At 32.0% G+C, this 24,634-nt stretch overlaps 2 protein-coding genes across 2 annotated transcripts; one reads left to right on the top strand and one right to left on the bottom strand.

The window, feature by feature from the left end:
- Positions 1–2,101: 2,101 nt before the first annotated feature.
- LOC106051568 (60 kDa heat shock protein, mitochondrial-like) lies at positions 2,102–17,590 on the bottom strand. Its single transcript, NM_001311307.1, is given in 13 exon segments — positions 2,102–2,763; positions 3,635–3,813; positions 4,539–4,713; positions 4,799–4,936; positions 5,243–5,350; positions 5,750–5,849; positions 7,150–7,318; positions 7,404–7,497; positions 7,588–7,683; positions 9,303–9,385; positions 9,480–9,732; positions 10,371–10,554; positions 17,538–17,590. Coding segments are annotated over 12 exon segments (1,716 nt in total). The 5' UTR covers positions 10,539–10,554; positions 17,538–17,590; the 3' UTR covers positions 2,102–2,610.
- Positions 17,591–17,846: 256 nt separating this feature from the next.
- On the top strand, positions 17,847–22,711 carry LOC106051569 (10 kDa heat shock protein, mitochondrial-like). The gene is made up of 4 exons (XM_056032328.1): positions 17,847–18,105; positions 20,893–21,054; positions 21,473–21,562; positions 22,455–22,711. Exons 1-4 carry the CDS (start codon positions 18,103–18,105, stop codon positions 22,503–22,505), a joined length of 306 nt encoding a protein of 101 aa, XP_055888303.1. The 5' UTR covers positions 17,847–18,102; the 3' UTR covers positions 22,506–22,711.
- Positions 22,712–24,634: the final 1,923 nt, after the last annotated feature.

Raw genomic sequence — 24,634 nt, 5'->3', positions numbered from 1 at the left:
ACAAACGTTTTAACGTCAAACAGCTCCAAAATTCAACAGTACTTCTTAAATTGGCGAACTGGGTTTAGGGTTATTGGACAGTGGTTCCAAGAAATTCAAGTCCTGGAATCTTAATTTTAAATCGTTTTCTTCAACAAAAAGAATTGCTTGTCTGGGAAGTCTCACGTCTAAATTATCAAACATGTAATATAGACAATCATATGCAAACAAGCCATTGCATAGGAAGTTTCATTCAATCTAATTTTTCCTGTCACCGACAAACTTGGGCAACTCAAAACAAGGTTACAAAGACAGTTTGTGTGGAAACACAAACTCAAAATCGGCCCCCGAAGTGGTCCACCCAGGCATGTAAAAAAGCAGGTATCAATATTTTCAGAAAGAACATCAGAATTAAATTCTATCAAAGACAAATGACAGAAGAATGGAGAAAGAAGGTTGACAGATCTTGTGTGGTGCCCCAGCAGACCAAGGGATAGGTGAAAGTGAAGTTAGATGTGAACCTGGCCTAACTGATCTCTTATGAGTATCTAATTGTATTGTAAAGGGTCAATCTCTTATTCAAGTCTCAAGAAAAAAAAATTCCGTAGAAAAAATATAATTCCTTTAGTGTTCCATGTCGATATTGGTAATCTACCAAAAGGCAGTTACTCATTATAAGACATCAGTTAGGCCAGGTTCACATCTAACTTCACGACTTTAGACTGTACTAAGCTAAGGGGAGATAAGCCCTGTGTAGACATTAGGTCGTTCGCTAAAAATTTAACTAGATCTATAGCTTTTACAATCAACTCACATTGTCTGCCTAGTTAAAAATCCTGACGTTATTTCTCCCAGATCCATCTCTTGAAATTTTGCACCATTATTTCTTGTGCCTGACAAAGCAAGTCTCTATTTTAACTATTGGTAATTACCGGTAATTACTTTGTTTGGTGTCGAAACAAGGAAACGAAATCTTACTTGACCCCTATGGTGGTACAAGTTGTAGGCTTGAGCCCAGAGTGAATTTTTTAATGCAATTTAAATGTATTCACAATAACATCCACCCCCTTCTTCCCTAACTGGTCCAGACAAGCTTATATTAAGTGTATCCATTTGTATCATTACATTTTTAATACCGGTAAATCTAGACTAACAATAATAAATCTATGCGATTAGAAACATTTTTACCAATAGTTTTTGTTTAGCACAATGTCATGCTTTTAACTTTCTCAAGACGTTATGATCCTATCTTATCTAGACCAGTAGGAAAGTGGTTGGGGAGAAACAATGGAATATCTCGGTGATCGCTTTTTTTTAAATAGTATTTATAAAAACAAACGAACTAGTGGGCTAAAGCCTTCTCAAGCCAGCATGGTAACCAGTCTGCTAGCGAAGAACGTATGAACATGGAAGATTGTATTGTTATCTATTATTTTAACGATGTTTCTTCACCATGCCATGCCAACGACCTATAACGGGAACTTTTCAGCTTATACCACTTCAGCCAATTACAGTTGCTTTCCCTTTTTCGAGATATATAATTTCCAATATACTTGGTTAATTTAATTTTTTACATTTTTCTTCTTTGTAAAACATGCTAACACATTGACCTTCTATTATTAAAAATATCCTTTGAAAAAAAAAAAAAAAACGAAACCTCCCAGGTACCCTCTTCCCTATACCAGTAGGCATGAATGTTGCCCTTATAATTCCAATAGCACAAATATAGTTTTCTCTAAATCTTGAAAATTAATGCCATGATACAAAATAATTTGAAATTAAGAAATTTCACTTAATATAAATTTAAAAAAAAAAAAGAAAAAAAGAATGCCATTCAAAAAGATTTCTTATGCACAAAAAGTGCAACAGCTCTTTCTATAAGAAAGTTCCCATATATATTTTCAATACTTAAATAACAATTGAAGTATAACTACATTATGTTATTAATTGGTATACTGGTACTTAAAATCTCAAGTAAAAAAATAATTGTATTACTCACATAATCAAATGAATCAGCTAAATATGCTAATTGGAAGTCAGTTTGATAACAATGTTAGAGGAATCACTATGTCACCTCTAGTATGTAAAAAAATACAATTACATATATAAAACAAAAAAAAAGTTTCAAAGTATAAAAAATTTATTCTCTTTCATCACATACAAAAAAAGTTTCTCTGCTAAAGCAATCAAACATCTCCGTTACATTCAAGAATGATCTGGTGATAATGAGAATCTAATAACCATTCTTAACAATGAGATATTCTCACGCCACTAACTTGTGCAACCAAATGTACATTAACATATATAACAAATATGGAGAGAAAATTACATAATAAATGTTATTTAAATCTATACAATATCACGGCAGAATTAAAACAACATTTATTGCATTTCAAATTGATCTGTTTAGCTGGGGGACATGTGTTTAGAGCTTACAGAATGTGTGCCACAAAAAATGTTTTGTTGGCTCTTCTAAGCTGAAATATTTTACATGTCCACAAATATAGCCTCAAGATCTTTACTGAACACAGTACTAATTGTTTTGTATCTTTCAAAAACAAAAAATATTTTTGTTTTCTAAAAAATATTTTCTTTGTTTCACAGTGTAACAATTTCTGGAATCCGGTCACTTTACATCATGCCTCCCATTCCACCCATACCTCCCATTCCCATGCCTCCCATGCCAGCTTCTTTCTCCTCTTTTGGCAGATCAACCACAACTGCTTCAGCTGTTGTCAATAGTGAAGCTACTCCTGCAGCATCAACAAGTGCTGTTCTCACAACCTAAATGTAAAAAGAACAAAATGAAAGCAATCTGGGTTGCACTGACAAGAAGACAACAATAAAATGGGTGGCAATGTATCAAGTCTTTCTGTCATGACCACCACATGTAATGGGCATGTAAAAGGTAACTTGTCATTTCTTTAACACTTTTAAAAGTATTTCACTGGGCATGTCAACCCAAGAAATAGGAGTTTAAGTGTATATATTGACTTTTTGTTTTACCAGATTATGCACAAACAGAAAACTAGTGCAGATCAGCATATCTAAAAAAAATGAAGAAATCTAATAGTGCTAATTTAGATCTTTTACAATTATGGATATTATATGTACACGCTATTAGATGATGTTTCAAGGATATAATAATTTCACTACTCAATTGCAGGAAAGAAATCTTACTTCCCCTTCCTAAGACCATTAAAACATGATATGAATGTACACAATTAAATTCCAGACCTTTCCCAGGCTTTTAGGAAAATGTTTCAAATCAGATATTCCAGAATGTTCACAAACTCAGACAAGATAGGTATAAATTGGGAGAAATTTGTTAAACCATTTGCAGAAGAAAGGAAAGGCCACTTGTATGATTGAATACTTTCACAAAATGTTTAAAAGTTATAAGTAAAAACAATTGTCAAAACCTTTGTTTTGATTGTATAGCACAAAATTTTACAAAAAATACAGATAAATTTTGATGACCTAAAAAATGTATCAAGTCTTTCTGTCATGACCACCACATGTAATGGGCATGTAAAAGGTAACTTGTCATTTCTCTAACACTTTTAAAAGTATTTCACTGGGCAGTTCAACCCAAGAAATAGGAGTGTAAGTGTACGACTAATTAAATTTGTAAAACAGAGAAAAAAAAACGTACTTTGGTTGGATCTATTATTCCTTGCTCAATGAGATTTACATATTCATTATTTAATGCATCATAACCAATATCACCGCTGGAATTCAGGACTTTTTCAACTACTACATGTGCATCTACACCAGCATTTTGGGCTATGGTTAATGCAGGAACACGAAGAGCTTTTCTTATTATGTTCACTCCTGTAGAATAAAAAATATTCCATGACTGAGTAACATCCTTTTTATTTTCAAGTTTAGGCTGAAATGAGACTTAAAAAACTAAAAAAGCTTAAAAAAAAAACAACTTAGTGTGAGCAGGCTAAAAAGCTTTTTAATACAAAATAAAATCAACAGGTACACCAACAAAAACATAAATTTAATTAGGCAAGACATCTTGCTGTGGTCCTTTTTGGTCACACTAGAGTCAACATGGCAATGTAAAACAACCTGGAGAATTTTGACCAATCAGACACAAGTAGAAAAGAATCACATTAGGAGACAAATTTGAAATGTTTTTGCGTAAATATAGCTTACAGACTGATCTCACTATGTTTTATATTAAAAGGCCCTTAATAGAAGATTAGAAGAGGACATGACATCACTTACATATTGTAACTTTCAAAAATTAGTAAAGTATTATGTGTCACTTAAATATTGTAACTTATACAAAAAAAAAAAAAAAGAAAAAAAAAAGCTAATACTGAAATATTATATATAACTATATGAAAGCAATTAAAGATTCCATCAGATTGTCACAAAGACATTTTAAACAATGGAATGTAAGTATAATTAAATACCATCTTAACAAAATAAAATGGTAGCAATATACACTTTTATAATTTAGCATCATTTGACAGCCATTTAGTCATTTATGTACTAAATGGAAGAGTAGATGCTTATTTTAAATTGATCACGTATAAACTCACCAGTAATCTGATCCTCATTTTCTGTCTTAACACTGTCCAAAACTGAAATGCATCGTAGTAAAGCAGTGCCACCACCTGGAACAATACCTTCCTCAACAGCTGCTCTAGTTGCATTTAAAGCATCATTAATTCTGTCTTTCTTTTCATTCACTTCAACCTCACTTGTCCCACCTATCTATTAAAGTTATACTTAATTAGTAAGATTTAAAGTGTAATTATATACATGCAAGTTTAAAAATTTTACAATAAAACAAGTTTACCTTTAATACAGCAACACCATTTGATAATTTAGCCAAACGTTCACCAAATTTTTCTTTTTCATATTCTGATGTGCTAATTTCAATTTCATCTTTAATTTGGGCAATGCGCTTTTCAATATCAGCTTTGTTTCCTTTTCCCTATTAGACATACAAAATCAAAGTTATATAAAAAGAAATACCTAACAGTACTCACTTACTATTTAGTATATTCATAAACTTTAACAAACACCCTATAAATTAGATACTAAAAAACTGAAAGGCTATGACAATGAATAATGTTGATGGCACATTTTTTAAATAGTAAACATGCATAAAAATGTTAGCTGTATGGAAACAACATTTTCCATTACAGCTATTTCTTTTGCACATTTTTGTTAGGTACAATGCCATAAGACATAAACCAATCCGGTAATGTGCTTAATTTTGACTTGCAACAATACTTACTTTCATTAATAATGTATCATCTTTGGTCACTGTTACTTCACCAACATTACCAAAATCTTGCATTTGAATATCCTCTAATTTATACAAGTTACCTTCATCACCAAATACCTGAAAATGAAATGTGTTTTCTATGTGTGTCCATATAAAATTATAAATTATGTATATATACATATATAAATATATATTTACATATATAAACACATATGGTAGTTGTACACTTCATAAATCAAACATGATTGTAGAAGATCTATTTAAAAAAAACAAGCTTAACGCATATTATTTTATGAATAATAATTTGAATTTGATAGTTTTTCTTTAAATACGAGGCTTTTTTTTTTTTTTTGCAAGGTGTAGATAAGAGTTAAAGCTACTATTTATAACTATACTAAGTGTAAATATTTTTTTTTTTAATACAGCAAGGAATTTGTGAAACTTTATACAAGAATGCTACAAAAAATGTAATAGAAATTTAGTTGTTTATCATGTTTTACAGCACAAATTACTTACCACTCCACCAGTGGCAATAGCCATATCTATTAATGTATTTTTTCTATTATCACCAAATCCTGGAGCTTTAACAGCACAAACTTGCAAACCTACTTTTATTCTGTAAATATTGGCGAAAAAAAAATTTGAAAAGAAAACAAGGATAGTTCAATTTTATTATATTACTTCTATCTATAGGGCTAAGTAATTTTGAGTAGCAGTACAACAGAAAAAATGTTCAGAAAACAATTTAGATACATCACAAAAGCTCAGTGACTCTAGTCCAATGTCTCATCACTACATTTTTTCCTATGCCATGCACTCATAGATTTTATGCAATCAAATTAACAAGAAAAACATTTTTAAAAAGACAAAACCTCTATTATGGAACTTAAAATTTAAAAAAAAAATATTTGGTTAAAACCAGGTATCCAACTCATGATTTTGACAGATGTGCGAAAGTGTGCATTTAACAATGGAGCAACCAGGACTACGTACTTAAGCATTAAACATCTGGATATAATACTAGTTCTAGACCTCTGTTTTAGATCTCTTAAAGATCTAGTCGACACATTGATGTAATCTGTACTAGATTTTCCGTAAAAAAAAAAATAAAAAAAAAAAAACTCATAGCTTAGCTATTCTTTCAATAAAATTGAAGAAACTATACATTTACCATGTTATCGTAAATTTCGGTACACTAAGGCTGACTACGTCATGTTTCTTCTTTTTCCAAGTCTAGCTAAGCCATATTAAGATTTATTATTTTTTTACTTTAAAAAATAACAAAATAGAGGTTCCCCCTTTTTTTCTCAGCGATATACATCAACTGTTAAATTAATAGGAAAATCTTTTAAGCTGTTATTTGAGATCTGCTGTCCAGGTTGCTGCTGGGTTCAGGTTCGATGAAGGAGGGACTTGAATAGAAAAATGTAAAAAATATATTCTGGTACAATAGTGCTTAAAGATTTTAGATACCAGTCTTTTCCTTAGAGCAGCCACCAACAATCTAAGAAATGTACAATATCAAGTGTTGATAAATTAGATCTACATCAATAACATTTAGATTATGTATTGAAATGAAGTTTACCAAAGAGCTTGAGGAAAGACAAAGCTTAATTTTTTCCCCCACCTTTAACTTCTATATGGACTAATACTTGCAGGAAATTCTAATTATAAGGGAGAAAACTTTTATGTAGGTAATGTAAAAGATTTTTAATGTTCCTTTTATTATCATAATGTTAGCCACGTAAACTTTTAGGTGTCTATGTTTTGCCAACAAGCGAAAATTTGGACTTAGATTAATAATTAAATAGGGTGGAAAATATTCAGAAGACACATGATAGATACATCACTAAATTTCAGTGACTCTAGTCCAATGTCTCATCATTATTTTCCTAACACAGTAGAATGTATTTTACCTATTTAAAACTAAAGTACTTAAAGCCTCTCCATCAACATCTTCAGCAACAATGAGAAGGGGCTTCCTGGCCTGATTTGCTAATTCTAAAGCTGGAATAATGGATTGTATGCTGGAAATTTTTTTCTCACTCAACAGTACAAGAGCATCTTGAAACTCACACTTTGCACCTGTTTGAAAGATAATATCAAAAGTTTAAAAAAAATATATCAGATAAAATATGAAAAATTATAAAACACTAGATGTTATAAACACCTTTAGCTGTGTTCATGAAGTATGGAGAAATATATCCTCTATCAAACTTCATTCCTTCTATTGTCTCCAGTTCATCTTTAAGTGTTTTACCATCCTGTTTGATTAAAAAAAAAAAAAAAAAAAATTACTTTCCAAACTTATTTTTTTTTTAAATGTTTTTAAATTTAGGTGGCAATATACCCACCTTAACAGTTATGACTCCATCCCTTCCAACTTTCTTCATGGCACTTGATATGAGTTCTCCTATAGATTTATCCCCATTAGCAGATATAGTGGCAACCTTGATAAAAAGTAATTCAATATTAAACATCGGTGCAAAAATGTAAAATATTTTAAGCAAGTTTTAGAGATAATATTGGATATGATTATGTAGAAAATACACAGGTTATAGATCTAGAACCTGAAAATAACAGAAAGTGACATCTACATTCCATTAGAGCCGTTTGAGTCTTATAGTGGTGAAACAGTACATCATAAGAGAACCTAATCCCTGGGGCCTCAAGGTCTGGTGCACAACAGATGCATAGACTACATGATATTTGTTGAATTCTAATATATATATATATATTGTTATAAACCTGGTGGTGGCACAGATGGGCATAGTGGTGTGAGTGTAGTCAGCCGACACAAATCGCCACAGGCCAGCGCTAGACAAGTCAACAGGACGGTTCGGGAAGGATCGCCGGCGTGAACAGAGCTCAGGGGCGTCACGAGGGATGTAGTCATGTGATGAAGCTAGAAACGTCAAGCGATGTTCCGTCCGACTCTAGAAGGCCAGTGGGGACCCTATATAAAGAGCGGAGGTGTCCAGTCAAGACGGTTCACGGCAGGGGTTCAGAACACAGTCGACTACAGCACAGTTCAACGGTGTGGTTCTGTACGGAGTACTGTAAAGTACAGTTGAGACGACTGGTTGATTTGATATTGGTCTGTGATCGAGTCCGACACAACAAGCCCAGTGTGTGAAGTCAGTCTTGAACTGTTGAACCCAGTGCAAGCCCGGAACGAGACGGAGAGGCCAGTGCAAGAGTTGATACGGCGGTACAGTGTTATCTGAGAGATATTTGTACAGTGTACGTGTTGCCAATTGTACAGTATTGGCTGTTATTTATGTAACTATTAAAGTGTTACGTTACTCTGGAGCCCTGAGTTGTCAAGTTCTTTAAGTTGGTGGTGTATGGTGCAGTTTGAAAAGAGCCTGGATAGTGAGATTCGTAACAATATATATATATATACATACACATGGGTAAAGTTAAGTATCTTATGCTTCATGGAACTGGACATTGTGATCAGATTTAATCAGCTCTCATCCTACTATCCAGTAGGAAGGAAATGTATCAAATGGTGGAGATAAACATTTTTAACTATCATCTCCAGACTGCAGTCAACATCTGGACAATTTTTACTACCTCCCACATGCCCTTAAAGACTTCATTAGGACATTTGAAATTTTGTCTTGAAATAAGTACAGCCCTTCTATAAGGAAACATTGTTTGCAAAAGAAAGAAGAGTGATTAACAATAAACTCAAGGAATTGGAATGAGACTCAGAAGGCCTGCCATTGGTGTATAAAGAACATACAGTTGGGAAAACAGCACATAAAACTTTTAATCTCAGCAAAACAAGATTGGAGAAGAATGTTTTGTAAAATTCCATAAAACACTGACTATATCCCAAGTCATTCATAAAGTGCTCCTATAGAAAAATTTGTTCTGATGTACTTTTGATTTTTATTTTACCAAACTAATTTGTCTATATCTGTCAAATTTTATTTTTGCTTCTATACCTTTCTTTTTTGGTGAGAATGTGTGTTGACAAAAAAAAAAGTTGTGCTCCTTTTGTTAGGAATAAGACAGTCATTGGTAGGACCAACTGAATAGTGATTAAAGGGTTAAATACCTGAGCTATTTCTTCTGGAGTTGTAACTTGGCGAGACATTTTTTTCAAATGTTCAACAACAGCATCAACCGCCAACATTACGCCTGGGAGTAAAGATGTATATCATTTTGTATTTCATTTTAATTATGAAAGAACATAATACTAAATTTCCTTACAACTTAAAATTAAATGTAATACCTCTTCTAATTTCAACAGGATTAGCTCCCCTGCTAATTCTTTCAAAACCTTCCTTTGCTATTGATCTTGCAAGAACTGTGGCAGAAGTCGTTCCATCTCCAGCTTCTTCATTTGTATTGTTAGCCACATCTTGCACCAGTTTGGCACCAATGTTTTGAAATTTGTCCTTAAGATCAATGCCTTTTGCAACAGTGACACCATCTTTTGTAATTTTAGGACTACCCCAGCTTTGTTCCAAAATCACATTTCGACCCTAACATAAATAGAACAAATGCAGAAATATCAACTACACTCATATTTTGCCAGTTATAACAAAATATACCAATATATGCTCAAAGATGCATGAAATGTAAATTGATACTAATATTCCTATCATATGCTTTATTAATACTGATTTTGTGAGATTAAAATAAAAAGGTATGTACACGTTTTTAACAAGCATTTTTAAAACGTAGCAACGGATTTAATAAGGCAATTTAATCGTTTCAAGTATTTAATTGAATCTCATTAAAAAAATATTCAATATCCGCTACTAAAATGTTTTTAAAATGTATTACTAATTATAAAAAAAATTAACTTAAATGTTTCCTTAAGATTACTCCAAATTTCCACTTTGAAGCATAAAAATCATTTAGGACTTTTCTCTAGCACCAGTGACATTCTACAAGTCTATTACACAGAAATGTAGAGGTATAGTTGATGCATTAATAAAAGGGATCTAATCAATAGATTAAGATTTAGGAGCACTATTGCTAGTCGTGTAGCTAGATTGTTTTGAGGGAAGAAAAAAATCATTTTGAATATATCAAATCAGGTGTCTGTTCCAAGTTTCATTGCAGCAGACACCAGACAGATAGGGCATGTCCTTTTACAAAAGAAATGAGAAAAAACCTTTGGGCCCATTGTTACTGCAACAGCATCAGCAAGAAGATCTACACCTTGCAGCATAAGTGCTCTAGCATCAGATCCAAATTTAATATCCTTGGCATAATGCCGACAAAGCATAGGAACCAATTGCCTTGTAGCTGATGAACGGAACACACTGGCCACCCTCAACATTATCACAATTTAACACCTGTATAAAGAAATAGTACAAAAGAATAAGTTAACTTTATAATATAAAGTATCCTAGTTAAAATACTGAAAATACTTATTGCTTTAACCATGTTGCAAGTAGAATGCCAGAAAAATTGTATATTAGTCTGGAAAGTGTCTTGCAAGTTAATATTGCATTTAAAACATTCTGAGAAAAGATTTAACTCCTTTCAGAGTAGACAAATGCAAGTATGAAATACAGATCAAGTCAAAATCTATTTAAGAATCATAGACATATTCATGTCTAGTGAATACAATGCGATAGTCTTTAAAGGTAGCTACATCTGGTACAACAGTGATGACAATGGCCATGATGCAGTTCAGTCTGGTTTCTTGAAATTTATGACCACATAGCATAAAAGCCACAGAGGCACAATTTCTTAAAACTAGTGAATCATTTTTTAAGGATCATATCTCAAATTTATATGGTCCACAGAGCAAACAAGACTGAAATTATACAAGTAGTGTGGCGTGCTGTACAAAATTATTAAAAAAAAAAAAAACATGCATCTTGCACAATTTTGGTCCCTGTGCTATACATGTCACTAGGTCTATTTGCTGCATGTTTGTGGTGCCTCACGGGACACTGAACAAGCCTTGATCTAAATCTAGGGCTAGTGTAATTTAAATCTACTCTATTTGAATTTATATGTAAATCTACTAAATAGTTCTTGGTGCATTGAAAGTCAGAAAGATGTACCTTTTAGTCTATGATAAAGTCCTGTTTAAGGCACTTATGCATGGATGCAAGCAACAGAACCCCGTTTTGCCTGCAAGGGGGGGTCGGCAATCCCAAAAAACCTGCAAGCATGATGCCTCTTATACTTCTCGACATAAATAAAACATTTACCGATATATATATATATATATATATATATATATATATATATATATATATATATATATATATATATATATATATATATATATGTCTTTAAATACAAACTATAAATTCTAAGCTTTTACTTAAATTACTATAATCTACATGTATGTTTAAACATTTCATTTTTTTTTAATATATAATATGCACATAGATAGGCCTACCTACTTACCAAATATAGAACTAGTTAACTGGATCTTCTAACTAATAGTAGCTTAGATTACTTAGTCTTAGACTGATTTTTATACTAGATATCTAGATCTAGTCAAGATGTTATTTTAATTCTATGATAATAGTAACAAAGTAGATCCATCAATTTACATCTATCTATATCTAGGTCTAATAAAGAAACTAGTAAGTATTAAGTTAATTAAGTATTACAGATCTAGACATACAATATTCTCTGAGTCTAAGTCTAGACTTTAACTTGTCTAGGAATAGAGTGTCACTAGAGCTACTATTTAACTAGATATTAGATTTTCTCTAGATTTAGGTATAGACTAGACCTAAATCCAAATTATATACTCTAGATTTAGTTTCAGATCTTGAAGTTAGATCTATATACACTAATCTAGTAATGCTAGATCATAGAAGTGAGCCCTGCCCCTACTAGCCCTAGCTAGAATCATCTACTAGATTACTAGATCTAAAATCTAAATCTAGACTAGAGTCTTGCCTTTTTTAAATAAGTTTTTTTATTATTAGATCTAGAATCTAGATTTAATTAGATCTAGACTTTACTAGTAGAATATTATATCTAATAATAGATTATAAAATAATACTAATAGATACGATCTACTTTTGATCTATGCTTCTTCTGCCCAGGGACTAGACCTAGTCAGGCTAGTGGTAGATTGTAACTGTAAGATTCTAGATAATTGGAATAATTATTCCAATTATCTAGATCTAGCCTGACTAGGTCTAGTCCCTGGGCCTGGATATAATTAAATCTAGATTCGAGGACTAGATCTAATAATAAAAAACTTATTTTAAAAAAGGCAAGACTAGAATTGACTAGATCTATATTATTATATAAGTTTTATAACTATCGTTACTATCATTATTAATACGGTGATGATCCGGTACGGTAATTTCGCATTTTCGGGTAAATACGTTCAACTTCTAAGATCATTTTAAAATGTAGAAATAGATCTAGAATCTAGATCTCTAGACTAGATCTAGCCTTTAGGTCTGGTTTCAATTTTTATGCCGGCAGATCAAACTTATTAGAATTAGATCTAGATAAATAGATCTACTTGCTAGATCTAACTTAGGCGTCTCAGGCCGGGGCCATACGGATTTGTTTCTAACTTTTGTTTACGTTTTTGATACAAAGCGAAAGTTCGGAAATAGCGCATGCGCTGTAACTTAAGAAATGTAACTTCCTGTCTTTCTTTGAATTCGACTTATTAAGTTTTAGTTTGAAAGTACAAAACGTGAATGTGAAAAAAAAAAAAAAAAAAGTCCGATACTGAATCGGCAATCAGTCGGACTGGCGTTTGCCGGCAAGCTTTTTTTTTAAACTTCGATTTTGCCGGCATGCCGGCTATAGCCGGCGATCTAGCATCCATGCTTATGTCTACAATATTTTTAAAGGATTGCTGAACACACAGAAAAAGGCCTACAAATAGATATCTATACATTTGTGGTTATAGAAAACTATTTTGTGAATCAATAAAAAAATAATTGAAAAATGTATTTACTGACTTGTAATAGCCTAATATATTTAGGCTATAATGAAAGTATAGCACATATTCTATTCTCTAATAAATAATCTTTAAAAACTTTTACCAGTAGTGTTAGTGTTTTTTAAACTGAGCGCAAACATAACTTTAGTGCTCTAGAACTTCAATATCTCTATCTAGTTGCTCAATACAATAGAAATATTCAAATTATGCTAAAAAAGCAAACAAATTAACAGTTAGTTGTACTTCAACAATCATTAATGGTGTCCCAGTGGCAGTGATGAACCTGAAATGCAAAAGTGGGTACCCCCTTAACCAGCACAGCTGAGGAAATGTATGCATTACGATTGATTTTCTATTGATAAATTCTTTTTAAGTAAAATGGATGAATGATTTGATTTTAGGCACATCGGCACAATCTAGGCCATGTCGTGCCCGCAGTCCCTCAAGGACCACTCTCTCTCTCTCTCTCTAAACAACAAGGGCCAAATGGCTGAAGAAGTGAATATACTTAAAATGAAACCAAAAACGACTTGAGTAACCAATAAGAAAATGTTGACTAAATCAGAAGTAATCTAGCAGTATGACATACCTTAATCTTACTATGCTGGTATGCCAATTTAAAAAACAAATTGAAACAATGTTTAGATTATATGGTAACATATCAAATCAGATTGATAACTTGACAAATGTTGCAAGATGAATGCCAGAAAAAATAGTATAATTTAGTCTGGAAAGTGTCCTGCAAAATTATTATAGCATTTTAGTACCATACTGAATGAAAATCAAACTTTCTTTCAGAGTAGCAACAAATGCATACGGTGGAAAACATTATTGAAAATGTATTTTTAAAGTTCAATATTCATTATTTCTGAATATAGACCATCTGTATTATATTTCCTATTACTAGATCTAGAGTCTACACTCTAGTATTACTGATGGCTAGTTCTAGAGTAAGTGCGAAGTTCGAGCAGTCCCAATTTAACAAGAGGTTCGAACACTTCACTTTTTATTGCTATAACTTTTTTATTTGAATGTTTACCAAATTACTACTATATTGCTACTGTGCATGCACCTTTTTTCTTCACTTCCGACACATCCTATTTCCTTTTCCTTGTAAAGACTAAGTTCATGGTGAGGTCAAACTCAGGAGGTGTGGAATTATTCTTTTTTACTACCCGGTAGTGAAGGAAATGGGTAATGGGCTTAGGGCTATTTTTAAGTCTGATGGCTCATCAGCTCAAAGAGACTTGAAGTTGTGGAGGGTGGGAAATGGTGCAATGGATGGTGTTCTTGCGCTGGAGTAGAAAGAAAATGACTTTATAGCAAAAATTAAATATTAAAACATGTTTTTAGATATATTTTCTTTGATCTGTTCGAACCTTCCATCAACCTGATCGAGCTTACTAACTGGGGAAAAATCTGCTCGAGGAAAAGTACGCTTGGCGATACTTACCCTACACCTCTTTGACTTCATATTTAATTTTAGCTAAGCCTAGTGATACATTAAATCCAATCTATTTTTATAGAAAAAAAGACAAGAAATTCAGAGATACCATCAGTTTTTTCATAGGTCAGACCGTTACGGTGCTATAAAAATCCAAACTTGAAAATTGCTGCCAGCTGGCTTAATGCGCTCGAACTTCAACTCTATGTAGGTAGTTGGATAAAAAATTCAAACTCAGACAGAATATACTAATAAAACCTATATGGTTGAAAAGGGCTTGAAAAAATATTTCCAACCATACTAAATTTATCATTGTATGACAAGTGGAAGGGGAGATATTATTTAAAAAATTGAAAGGTAAAACTTTGATTTTAAGTAATTTATGATGCATGAAGTAAAATTTTTTACATCTTTATCAAATCTGCAACAGGTTAATGAAGAACATAATTGGTATCATGCATTCTAAATATTAATGCCTAATACATAATTTTATATACAAAAAAATGTATAGATACTCTATTTTATGGGTTGATTATTCATCAAAATAGATTTTTTTATTACAAAAAATGTTTTTTTTTTAAATAAAATCGCATACTTACAATTATCACTTACACATCAGCAAATCAATCAAATAAAATTAAAAAACACTTAAGGAAATGTAAAATACTATCATAATGAAAGAACAAGTATAATCTCAGCATCATCCTTATTTTCATAATTTTTCCAATGGGATATTGTGAATCTAATAGATTCTTAGATTATTTGATTTTGTAAACAATATATTTTCTATGATCAAAACATGTGTTAAAGAATATGCACACCAATGTCTTTCAAAGCAGCTTTTATTTCATTTGTCATTTCATTTCTTGCTCATCTGTCCTCTCTCAATTAATCCATAATAATTTCCCCACATCTTTTTCTTGGTAAACAAAAAGAAAACGTGTCTCTTGCTCATCTCTTTTTTAGTGCAAAGATAATGCAAGCGTTGTTGTCCTTGACTTTTGTCTTATCTAAAAATAGCCTTTTTAGCAATTGGTGCTTTTCATGATAAAAAATTAAGAAACCTAAGATTCTTTCAACCCAAGCATTTTTTTTATACCCACTGATGGGTCTGATAAATCCCTTATTAATGAGAAACTGTCTCATTAATATGTCCAGTGTAGACTGAGGTATAGTTTGATTTAAAAATTAAGTGGAGTTTACTAATCATGGTTTGATAATTTATTACAGGACAACCAAAAGCATTAATCAAATAGTTAAATAGAAACTCTGGTGCATCTAGCATTTTTTAATGGTGTGGAATGTGTCCTTGATGTTCCAACTAAATGTAAATTTTTACTACCTTTACTATTTTAACTGTGAATAGACCTTAATTTTAATTATATTACTGTATAGAATCTGGCCCTTGCTGTTTAGAGAGAGAGTAGTCCTTAAGGGACTGCAGGCACGACATGGCCTAAATTGTGCCGATGTGCCTCAAATCAACAAATCACAAATCCAACTAAATGTGAAAAACAAATTTAATTCAAAATTTATTTCTTATATATATATATATATTAATATAATAGCTATATAATATTTTTAATTACAAAAAAACTTTTACACAACTACCTTAATAGATTAAATCAAATCATATTGAATTGGAATAATTAAAAAAATATTTAACCATATGAAAAAAATAATTTTATATGTAGATAAATCAAATGCTTTTAAAAAGAAATTAATCATAGATGGTTATAAATAGGGGGCCGATTGAGATGGATTTAAATATGTACTGTCAGTGATGGCTGTATATATGTTCTAACAAATCTCTTTTTTCATGGATATTTTTTTTTCTGCCAACTCTTGTCTTAAAATATAGTGTTCAGTGCTAAAAATGTCAACTATCGATAATTGGTCACAAATTTGAGTGAATCGAGAGTACTTCACTGTAAGTCGTTTTTTTAATTAAATTAGGTCGTAAATACGGTTCTAACTTATCAATTAAGCATTTTTAAGAAAATGCCTAAATGCCTCTTTTTTTTTAGAAGTTTGGCTCCCAGATTAATTCAATTGACAAACATAAAAACAAAATGTGCAGTCGTTTGATCTTCAACCAAATAAAAACAAACCAACACTGGAATAATCGGAACATGCCTTTTAAAAATATAAACATTCCAGGTCACAATGAGCACAAATTTCGTACAAAAAATTAGCAAAATTTAATTTTACTATGAAATTCAAAATACCATAATTTTGGACCTATGCAGTTTGTGTATGAAAAAATGTAATACTACTTCCGGTGTTTATACGCGGATATCGAACTACCTACTCTATGTCTGTCATTCTAATATTTATGGACGCTTCATCATACTTCATGATCATGTTTGTTGAAAAAGTAGAATGTAAGAAATATCTGCATTAAGCCCAAATAATTATTTGCCCAGTGGTTTTATTAGTAAAAGCAGCCATATCAAACATTCTTACGTTACGCCAAGATGCCATTTTTTGGTAGATCTATTTGAATTATCTTTATAATGACTAGTCACAGTGTAGAATGGTTAGACTTGAAAAATGTTTCACTACCCATGCCCATGGCATAGTAATAGTTAAAAATAAAATCTGTCAGATGTAGTGTAGGCATGGCAGTGTCTCCCACACTGCCCACAGCAAACAATTTTTCAAGGAGGACTATACTATATAAATATTAGATCTAGAATAGATGTACTATTAGATCTATTAGATTCTAAGTTTTAGTTTAAGAGATCCACGTGCTAGTCCTTCTACTAGACCCCCCCCCCCCCCTAGAGATCGACGAGTCATCTCTCATAACAGTTTTTTTCATATTCAATCATACACTTAGTCGATACTAGACTATGTAGTCTAGATTATGCACTTCGTTAATAAAAGCACAATTAAGTTTCTCTAGTTAAGATCTTAACTAAACTAGATCTAGTAAATATCTAAGATACCTCAGAAAAGTTTGTCAAGTTAAACAGTTTTGACCACGCCGCTTCTAGAAGCAAACTGATGCAGTCCTTGAAAAACGATGTCATCAGCCCAGATATCAATAGGGAGCATTAAGTTAATAATATTTAGTTCTTACATTTTTAATCAATAATTATTTTTAAAAAAGAGTTATTTTAATGATAAACTACATTTAATGATTTAATGATATTTATTAATTGTATTTATTATTGTATCATTTATTTATATTTTTTACAAACTTTTACTACTTTTTAAAATAATGATATATCCCCGAATTTAGGTTAGAGATAAAGATTAAGAAACCATGTGCACGAACTCTAACGAAGGTCACAGGCTATTCTAGAAGTTTGTAGACTAGAATTAGATCTAGACATCTAGATTTACAAGACGGCGTCATCTTGATTGCTTTTGTACTAGACTAGATCTATATCTAATAAAAGCCTGGACGTTAGATCTAAATCTATTTAGCACAAATAAATTCAGAATTTCACAATTTTGCTGTGTTATTATTATTAGATCTAATTAATTCACACATCTGTATCACACACAATGGTAAGTTAATTAAGACAGTTACTGAGTTAGACAGTTATTGAGTTAAGTTCTATTTTAACTAGATCTAGAATCTAGATCTATTTATTTAGTCTAGTGACTATTAATAGTCTATTAGATCGTGATTCACTGTTACTGTAGTGTAGAGGTACTAGAGTAGATCTAGATCTACTAGTGTTCAGTGTTAGTATGTAACAGTTGTCTCAGAATCAGTAATGATAAAAAGTAGTCATGATTATCATATATGTCGATCATATGTACTGGCTACTGGTCTGATGTCCTGTAAATTGTAGAATGCTAGCTCTAGAATCTAGCTAGGACTAGACTTATCTAGATCTATTTATCATATAATATTCATAATCTATGGTCGACTAGTCAATCTACTAGTCTAGATCTATGTAGTCTATCATAGTCTATGGCTATGATCAGTATAGTATGGTAATTTAAATTTTCAATTTAATGTGACATTGTTACTGTATATTCGCAGTGTATGTATTATTATTAATCTAGTATTACTATTAGTAGTATGGACTAAAGTTCACTAAAGTCATCCATTTTTCTATAAAATTAGTCTGTTTTATTGTATTACTAAGTCTAGTCTACCCATTGCCATGGGCCATAGTTAAAATTTGATGTTAAAGTTAAAGTGTATCAAATAGAATCTAGAATAATAGATGCTTTCAAAACAAGAGCTTAAAGTTTCGAACATTTTTTTCCCACTTCCTTCATGAATCGAACATCTTAAATCTTAAACTCTCGAACACAAGTATGGTGTTTTAAAAGTGTTATAATCTTAAAATTTTTGTTACCAATGTCATTTTCTTTTTATGTCAAGACAGACAGGTCTTAATCATTTTCCCATGCTCCATTATCGCCCATCTACGCTTAGATACCTACAAGTACAAGCGCCATCACTGAACTGTTTCTGTTGTGTGTTGGTCTAATGGCTGTGCTTGGATTAAGTCTTGTGTTTGTTACAGGGTTCGTAGCCACCTGGAAAACCCCTTGAATTTCGTAAAAACCGGCGAAAAAAAACTTGAATTCTGAAACTGGACCTTGAGTTTTTTTCCCTCTCGATACCTGGTGTTTATTTTCGCTATTTATCACTGTGGTAACCTTTATTTATTTTTTTCGCTTACATCAAGCAAGCATTTCATCTGGCATTATTTGTTTTTGAAGGCAGTGCTAGATTTAGTGTGTTGTGACTATTGACTATAAATAACCTTCCTAATGTGTAGGCTACACCCCTCCAGTCCTCCCTCACCTAAAATCTTTTTGTAACAGAAAGAGTGACTTCGCATGGAAAGTCCGTAAATCATGTAGATCTAGTGGAGATAATTTGCACATAACCTGAACGCTCCATGTATTTTCTAAAGTCAATTTAATTATCTCGATACATCTAATGTATAGATTAGGGCTTACTCTAGAAATACGCTAAATTACTAGAATCTAGTGACGATAATTCGCACACAGCCAAATAATTAAATTTTTACTACCTTTACTATTTTAACTGTGAATAGACCTTGATTTTAATGATATGACTGTATAGAATCTGGCCCTTGTTGTTTAGAGAGAGAGCAATCCTTAAGGGACTGCAGGCATGACATGGCCTAAATTGTGCCTAAAATCAAAATCAAATTGTCAGTGAAGATGATCAGCACATAGCCGTGAAAAGTCCACAAATTTAGTGACTTAGATCTAGATTTACGGTAGAGTCAGAGAAGATAATTCGCACACAGCATGAAAAGTCTGCGAATTACGATCTAGTTGAAAAAAAAAACCACAAATAAGTCTTATTTCACACACCCCTTACCCCCTTCCAAAAGCATTATTTAGTAAGCAAATGTCAATTAAACATACAAATAGGCCTATATATTACAAGCTCTGTTTATGAGGAGGATTTAAGTTCAGTTAATACAAGAATAAAACATTACCCCAAATGACTCTAGTATCTATGAGATAGGGTACACATAGGAACTAAGAATGTACATTTCCATCACAGAGAGTACCGATACACATTATGAAAGCATCTCTAAGAATTTCTTATTTTAAAAAAATGGAATAGTAACCATGTGTAATTTTTATTTAATAAATCTTTTTTTTTTTTTTTTTTAAATGGTTGTTTGAGGTTTTGGGATGATAGATCTCTAGATTTCTGTGCATCATTATCATATGTAATAAATTTAGTTCTCAATAAGTCCATGCCATAGATCTAGACATAAATATTTAGATCTATAATATAATTATTATAATCTGTGTTCTTAGACTTAGAGGACTTATTAGATGTAGGTCTAGTCCTAGACTAGTGCTACTAGTAGACACTCTTAAATTATTTTAGATCTAGCACTAGAGACAACTTCTAGAGTGACTAGAGTAGAGCCCAGAAAAGGATAGATAATCAAGTACCGGTAGATCTAGAATAATCACATAGAATAGGAGTTAGAACTAGAACTATTGATTTCAAACAAAGGACATAATTATGAATTAAAGGTTTTCTTACTTTTAATTATATTATACTATTTACATCTAATTTATAAGAAGCAAACTAGTATTGTTAATAAAGTAATATAATTTAAGTTTTATTTATAATGCGTACAGTATGGCTGACAAACGTAAATGCGCATATGTTCCACATTGGGGCCCAAAATTCCACATTTTCAACCTGAGTGTTCCACATTCTGGGTCTTAGGGGTAGGCATGTCTGGTCCATATTTAATGAACTCCCTGTGTCTATAGTAAGTATGGCTGGAAGAAGTTTAAAATGTTTTGTTGTTTGTTTGTTTTTTTCAGGCACAAGCATTCAAGAGATTTTTACCCATGTTTGATAGAGTGCTTGTTGAAAGATTTCTGCCTGAGATTAAAACAAAAGGAGGTATCATGCTACCTGAAAAGTCACAAGGCAAAGTTCTTGAAGCTACAGTTGTAGCAGTTGGCTCAGGAGCCAAAAAAGATGTGAGTTTATTTATACTATTGTGATCTCTTGGGTGGGCTAAATATTTCAGTGAGTCAGTCTCTTATTCTATTTCATGTTCCTTACATAATTCAGTACCTCCAGCTAAAAAAATCTATTCTAGTCTTTTTTTTTTTTTTTTTTTTTTTGCTTTGTCTTTGTTTTTGCTAGAAGTTAGGATGACACATTGACACATTTTGTATAAGGAAAATCAATTTATAATATATCATGCCATTCCCCTTCACTTGTTTACAGAAGAAACTAAGATTGCTTGTGGCACTGCACCAATGTCTTGTGGCCAACATTGTTTAAGTAGCATTTGATGTAGAATGTAGGGACTTTTGACACTTTTTTTTTTTTTTTTGGTGTATCAAAGGTGTATCTTGATTTTTAACTGGAATGAATTGTTAATGTTCACAGAATGGTAATGTGGTTCCAGTTAGTGTAAAGGTTGGAGACAAAGTTTTACTGCCTGAATATGGAGGCACTAAGGTTATTTTGGAAGAAAAAGTAAGATTTAAAATGTTTTTGAGTGTTGTTAGTACAATTTACAGTTAGTTTGCTTAAAAAAGAATGTGTTACCATTTTTTCAGTATTGATTGGACTAAAGCAATAAATAATCCTGGTACAGTTAAAAAAAAGAAAGATCATTTAATGGAAATGACTTTTAAAACTATAATGTTAACAAACTAAAAGCATTTGCATTTCAAGTTGTTTTTAACATTGAAGAGACATTATCTTAACAGTGTTACCTTAAATGTCCCTACTGTTCATAATTATGGTGTCAATTAATACTATAAATCAAGCATATATATATATATATATATATATATATATATATATATATATATATATATATATATATATATATATATATATATATATATATATATATCATGCAATAGTATTCTCAGTGTACTCTGGCTGGTTCTCTCTCTCTCTCTTTTTTTTTTTTTTTTTTTTTTTCTTTTGGCCTGTTGAAGTATCTGGACCAAGCAAACTCAACATGGGTCAAGATTCAAACTCGGGCCCTCTTTGTAGGTGACTAAGCCAATGCTGCCAGATATCTGACACAATTTACTGAAGTTTATAAAATTATCTTTTCAGGTTGTCTTTTATAGCTTCATGGCTCATGCTCATGTGCAAAATAGCTGACATCATTTCCACAATGGTATATAAGGTGTTAGGCTAATGAAACAAATTGGTCTTAATGATGTGCATAACTTCCCAAACGTTTATATTTTTCTTGCTTTTAAAAATGCTTCCAACTTTACCCTCATGTGTGTCGGACACTGAGAAGCATTAGAATAGACAATTTTACATCACTAGCCTGTTATTTAAAAATTGTTTGACCTTTCTTTTTCCTTAGCATTTTTATTTATAATTTTTTTTTTTTTTTCAGGAATACTTCTTATTCCGTGATAGTGATTTACTTGGAAAGTTTGAGAGTTAATGTTGCATGGACTTATTGAAATTGAACAATTTGAATGACAGTGCAAAATTGTCTTAGCGGTTATAAGTGATATTGAACAATTTTTTTTTTTTGTATCGATTATGTATGTTGCAGAATATGTGGATAAATTATGTTGAATTGTAATATTTTGTTTTGTGAAACATGATGCATTTTATATGTTTTAATAATAAAATGATCTGAGGAAATAGTCTCAAGTTAATTCATAAACCTGTCAGGTGAACAAAACCTTTTTTTTTTCTATGGCCAAGTGAAGTAGAACTATAGTGTAATTCCAAACGAGGCCAAGGACTTTCCCTAGAACTGTTGTCTAAATTACAGGTACTGGTTAGTTAAGGAAGCAAAAGCTCAGCAAATCTTGTAGTTTTTGTTAAGATGTCCAAGAACAACCAAAGAATAGAGTTAAGAAGTTTCTTGTAATTCTGAGCACAATAAAGTAATAACGTTCATGGCACCATTTTCTTTTCATGCCAATGATAAAGGTAATTACGGTACTCTCGTATTCATCTAGATCTAGTAAATGATAATATGGACAAAAGATTTAGAGAAATTGGAATGTCCAGAAAATAATTTGTAATGGTTTTCCCGGAGCTAGCTGACTATGTTAAGTTAACGTACGGTAACTAAATAGATCTATTGATTCTAGAAAACATGTGCCGCGAGGTCTGATTAGGTGTGCCACGAACTACTGAGAATAATAATTCAGTAGGCCACCACTGGAATTAACCTTAAAAATATGAGCGAAGTGTTATTTTAAGGGAAAAGTTTAGGAACCACTGATGTATAAATTTAACTAAGAAGGACATGCATACTTTATTTACATTCCAAAAGTGATATGTTCGTAATTGCCAAACTTACACGCACACACACAACTTTCACTAAGTTAAATTGTTTGAAATGTTACGTAGAAAATCCACCAGAGGCTTGTTTTCGTACATTGGCAATATAGCTGCAAGACGTCTAAAGTTGTATACTTTGGGGGTGATAACCGTCAGCTGAAATGCATATGGTTCCATCCCTCCGCTGAATTATTTGTTCGTGGTAGATTGTCCAGAACTCGATTTCAAGCATTCCACTCTGTGGTTTCGTCTTTGGCGTACAAACTATTGTTGTCATGGCAAATGATGTACCCTAACGAGAGAAAGGATGGGTTGATGTGCTTCATTCATGGAGGATGTTCTTGGGAGAGGTGGCCTTCAATCCTAATTGACACTCCTGAACTGTGATGGCGTTAGACAAAGACGGGCAAAATTGGTCAGTCACTACCTGAGATTAAACAAACGTTATGCGTGTTAAGAAATGTTTCGGCAAGAGATGCCGCAGATAACCACGATTTTTTTTTTCATTTTTGGAAATCCTGCACTTTAAACATTGGTGAAAACGAGAATGAGATACAATTTTACTCTTTCTTTGCAAATATGGCATACTTTTATATCTTATCTTATTAAATACTGACGTTACTTCAAAAATATTAATATTGAAGAAGATAGAGACCTCAAAAAAATAAAATGCTGCTTAAGACCTTCATTTATTAAAATCCGGTACATTTATACACATCATATACTAGTCAGCGCTATTTTGTCGGGTCACACCCAATTAGTTAACCGTATTTTTTCATTTCTCTGTCTTTTGCCTGGGATAGAATGTCATTATGTGTTAGGCCTCTCCATTCTTAATATTTTGTCTTTCCGTCGCGTTCTCTGTCTGCCTCTTCTTTTTCCTGAAGTAGTTCTTTGCGAGCCTGGGGATTTTGTCACACTGTGATATGGCCATAGAGTTAAAGTTTGCGTTTTTTGCCAGTGGTTAGAATGTAATCGTGGGATCCAATTGCTAGGCTATATTAATTATGTTTCTAAGTGATGCGGTGATACCTAGGATCTTTCTGTAGCATCTTAAGGCCATTGCTAGGATCCTCTTCTAGAGATACAAACTCAATAGCTTTTAAAATAATTTTTACTGCGCGACTGTGCAAAATCTGCTAACATATGGAATAACTTGCTGGCAAGGCAACGCTTCATCTAAACTGTCGCGCCGCTTAGACAACATTATAAAAAGAGCATCAAAAATCACACGTAGGCCTACTACACCACCATATTTAAATGACCTTTTTG

Source organism: Biomphalaria glabrata, chromosome 1 (genome assembly GCF_947242115.1).
Source record: "Biomphalaria glabrata chromosome 1, xgBioGlab47.1, whole genome shotgun sequence".
NCBI lineage: Eukaryota > Metazoa > Mollusca > Gastropoda > Planorbidae > Biomphalaria > Biomphalaria glabrata.
This window is presented reverse-complemented; position numbering and strand designations above follow the sequence as displayed.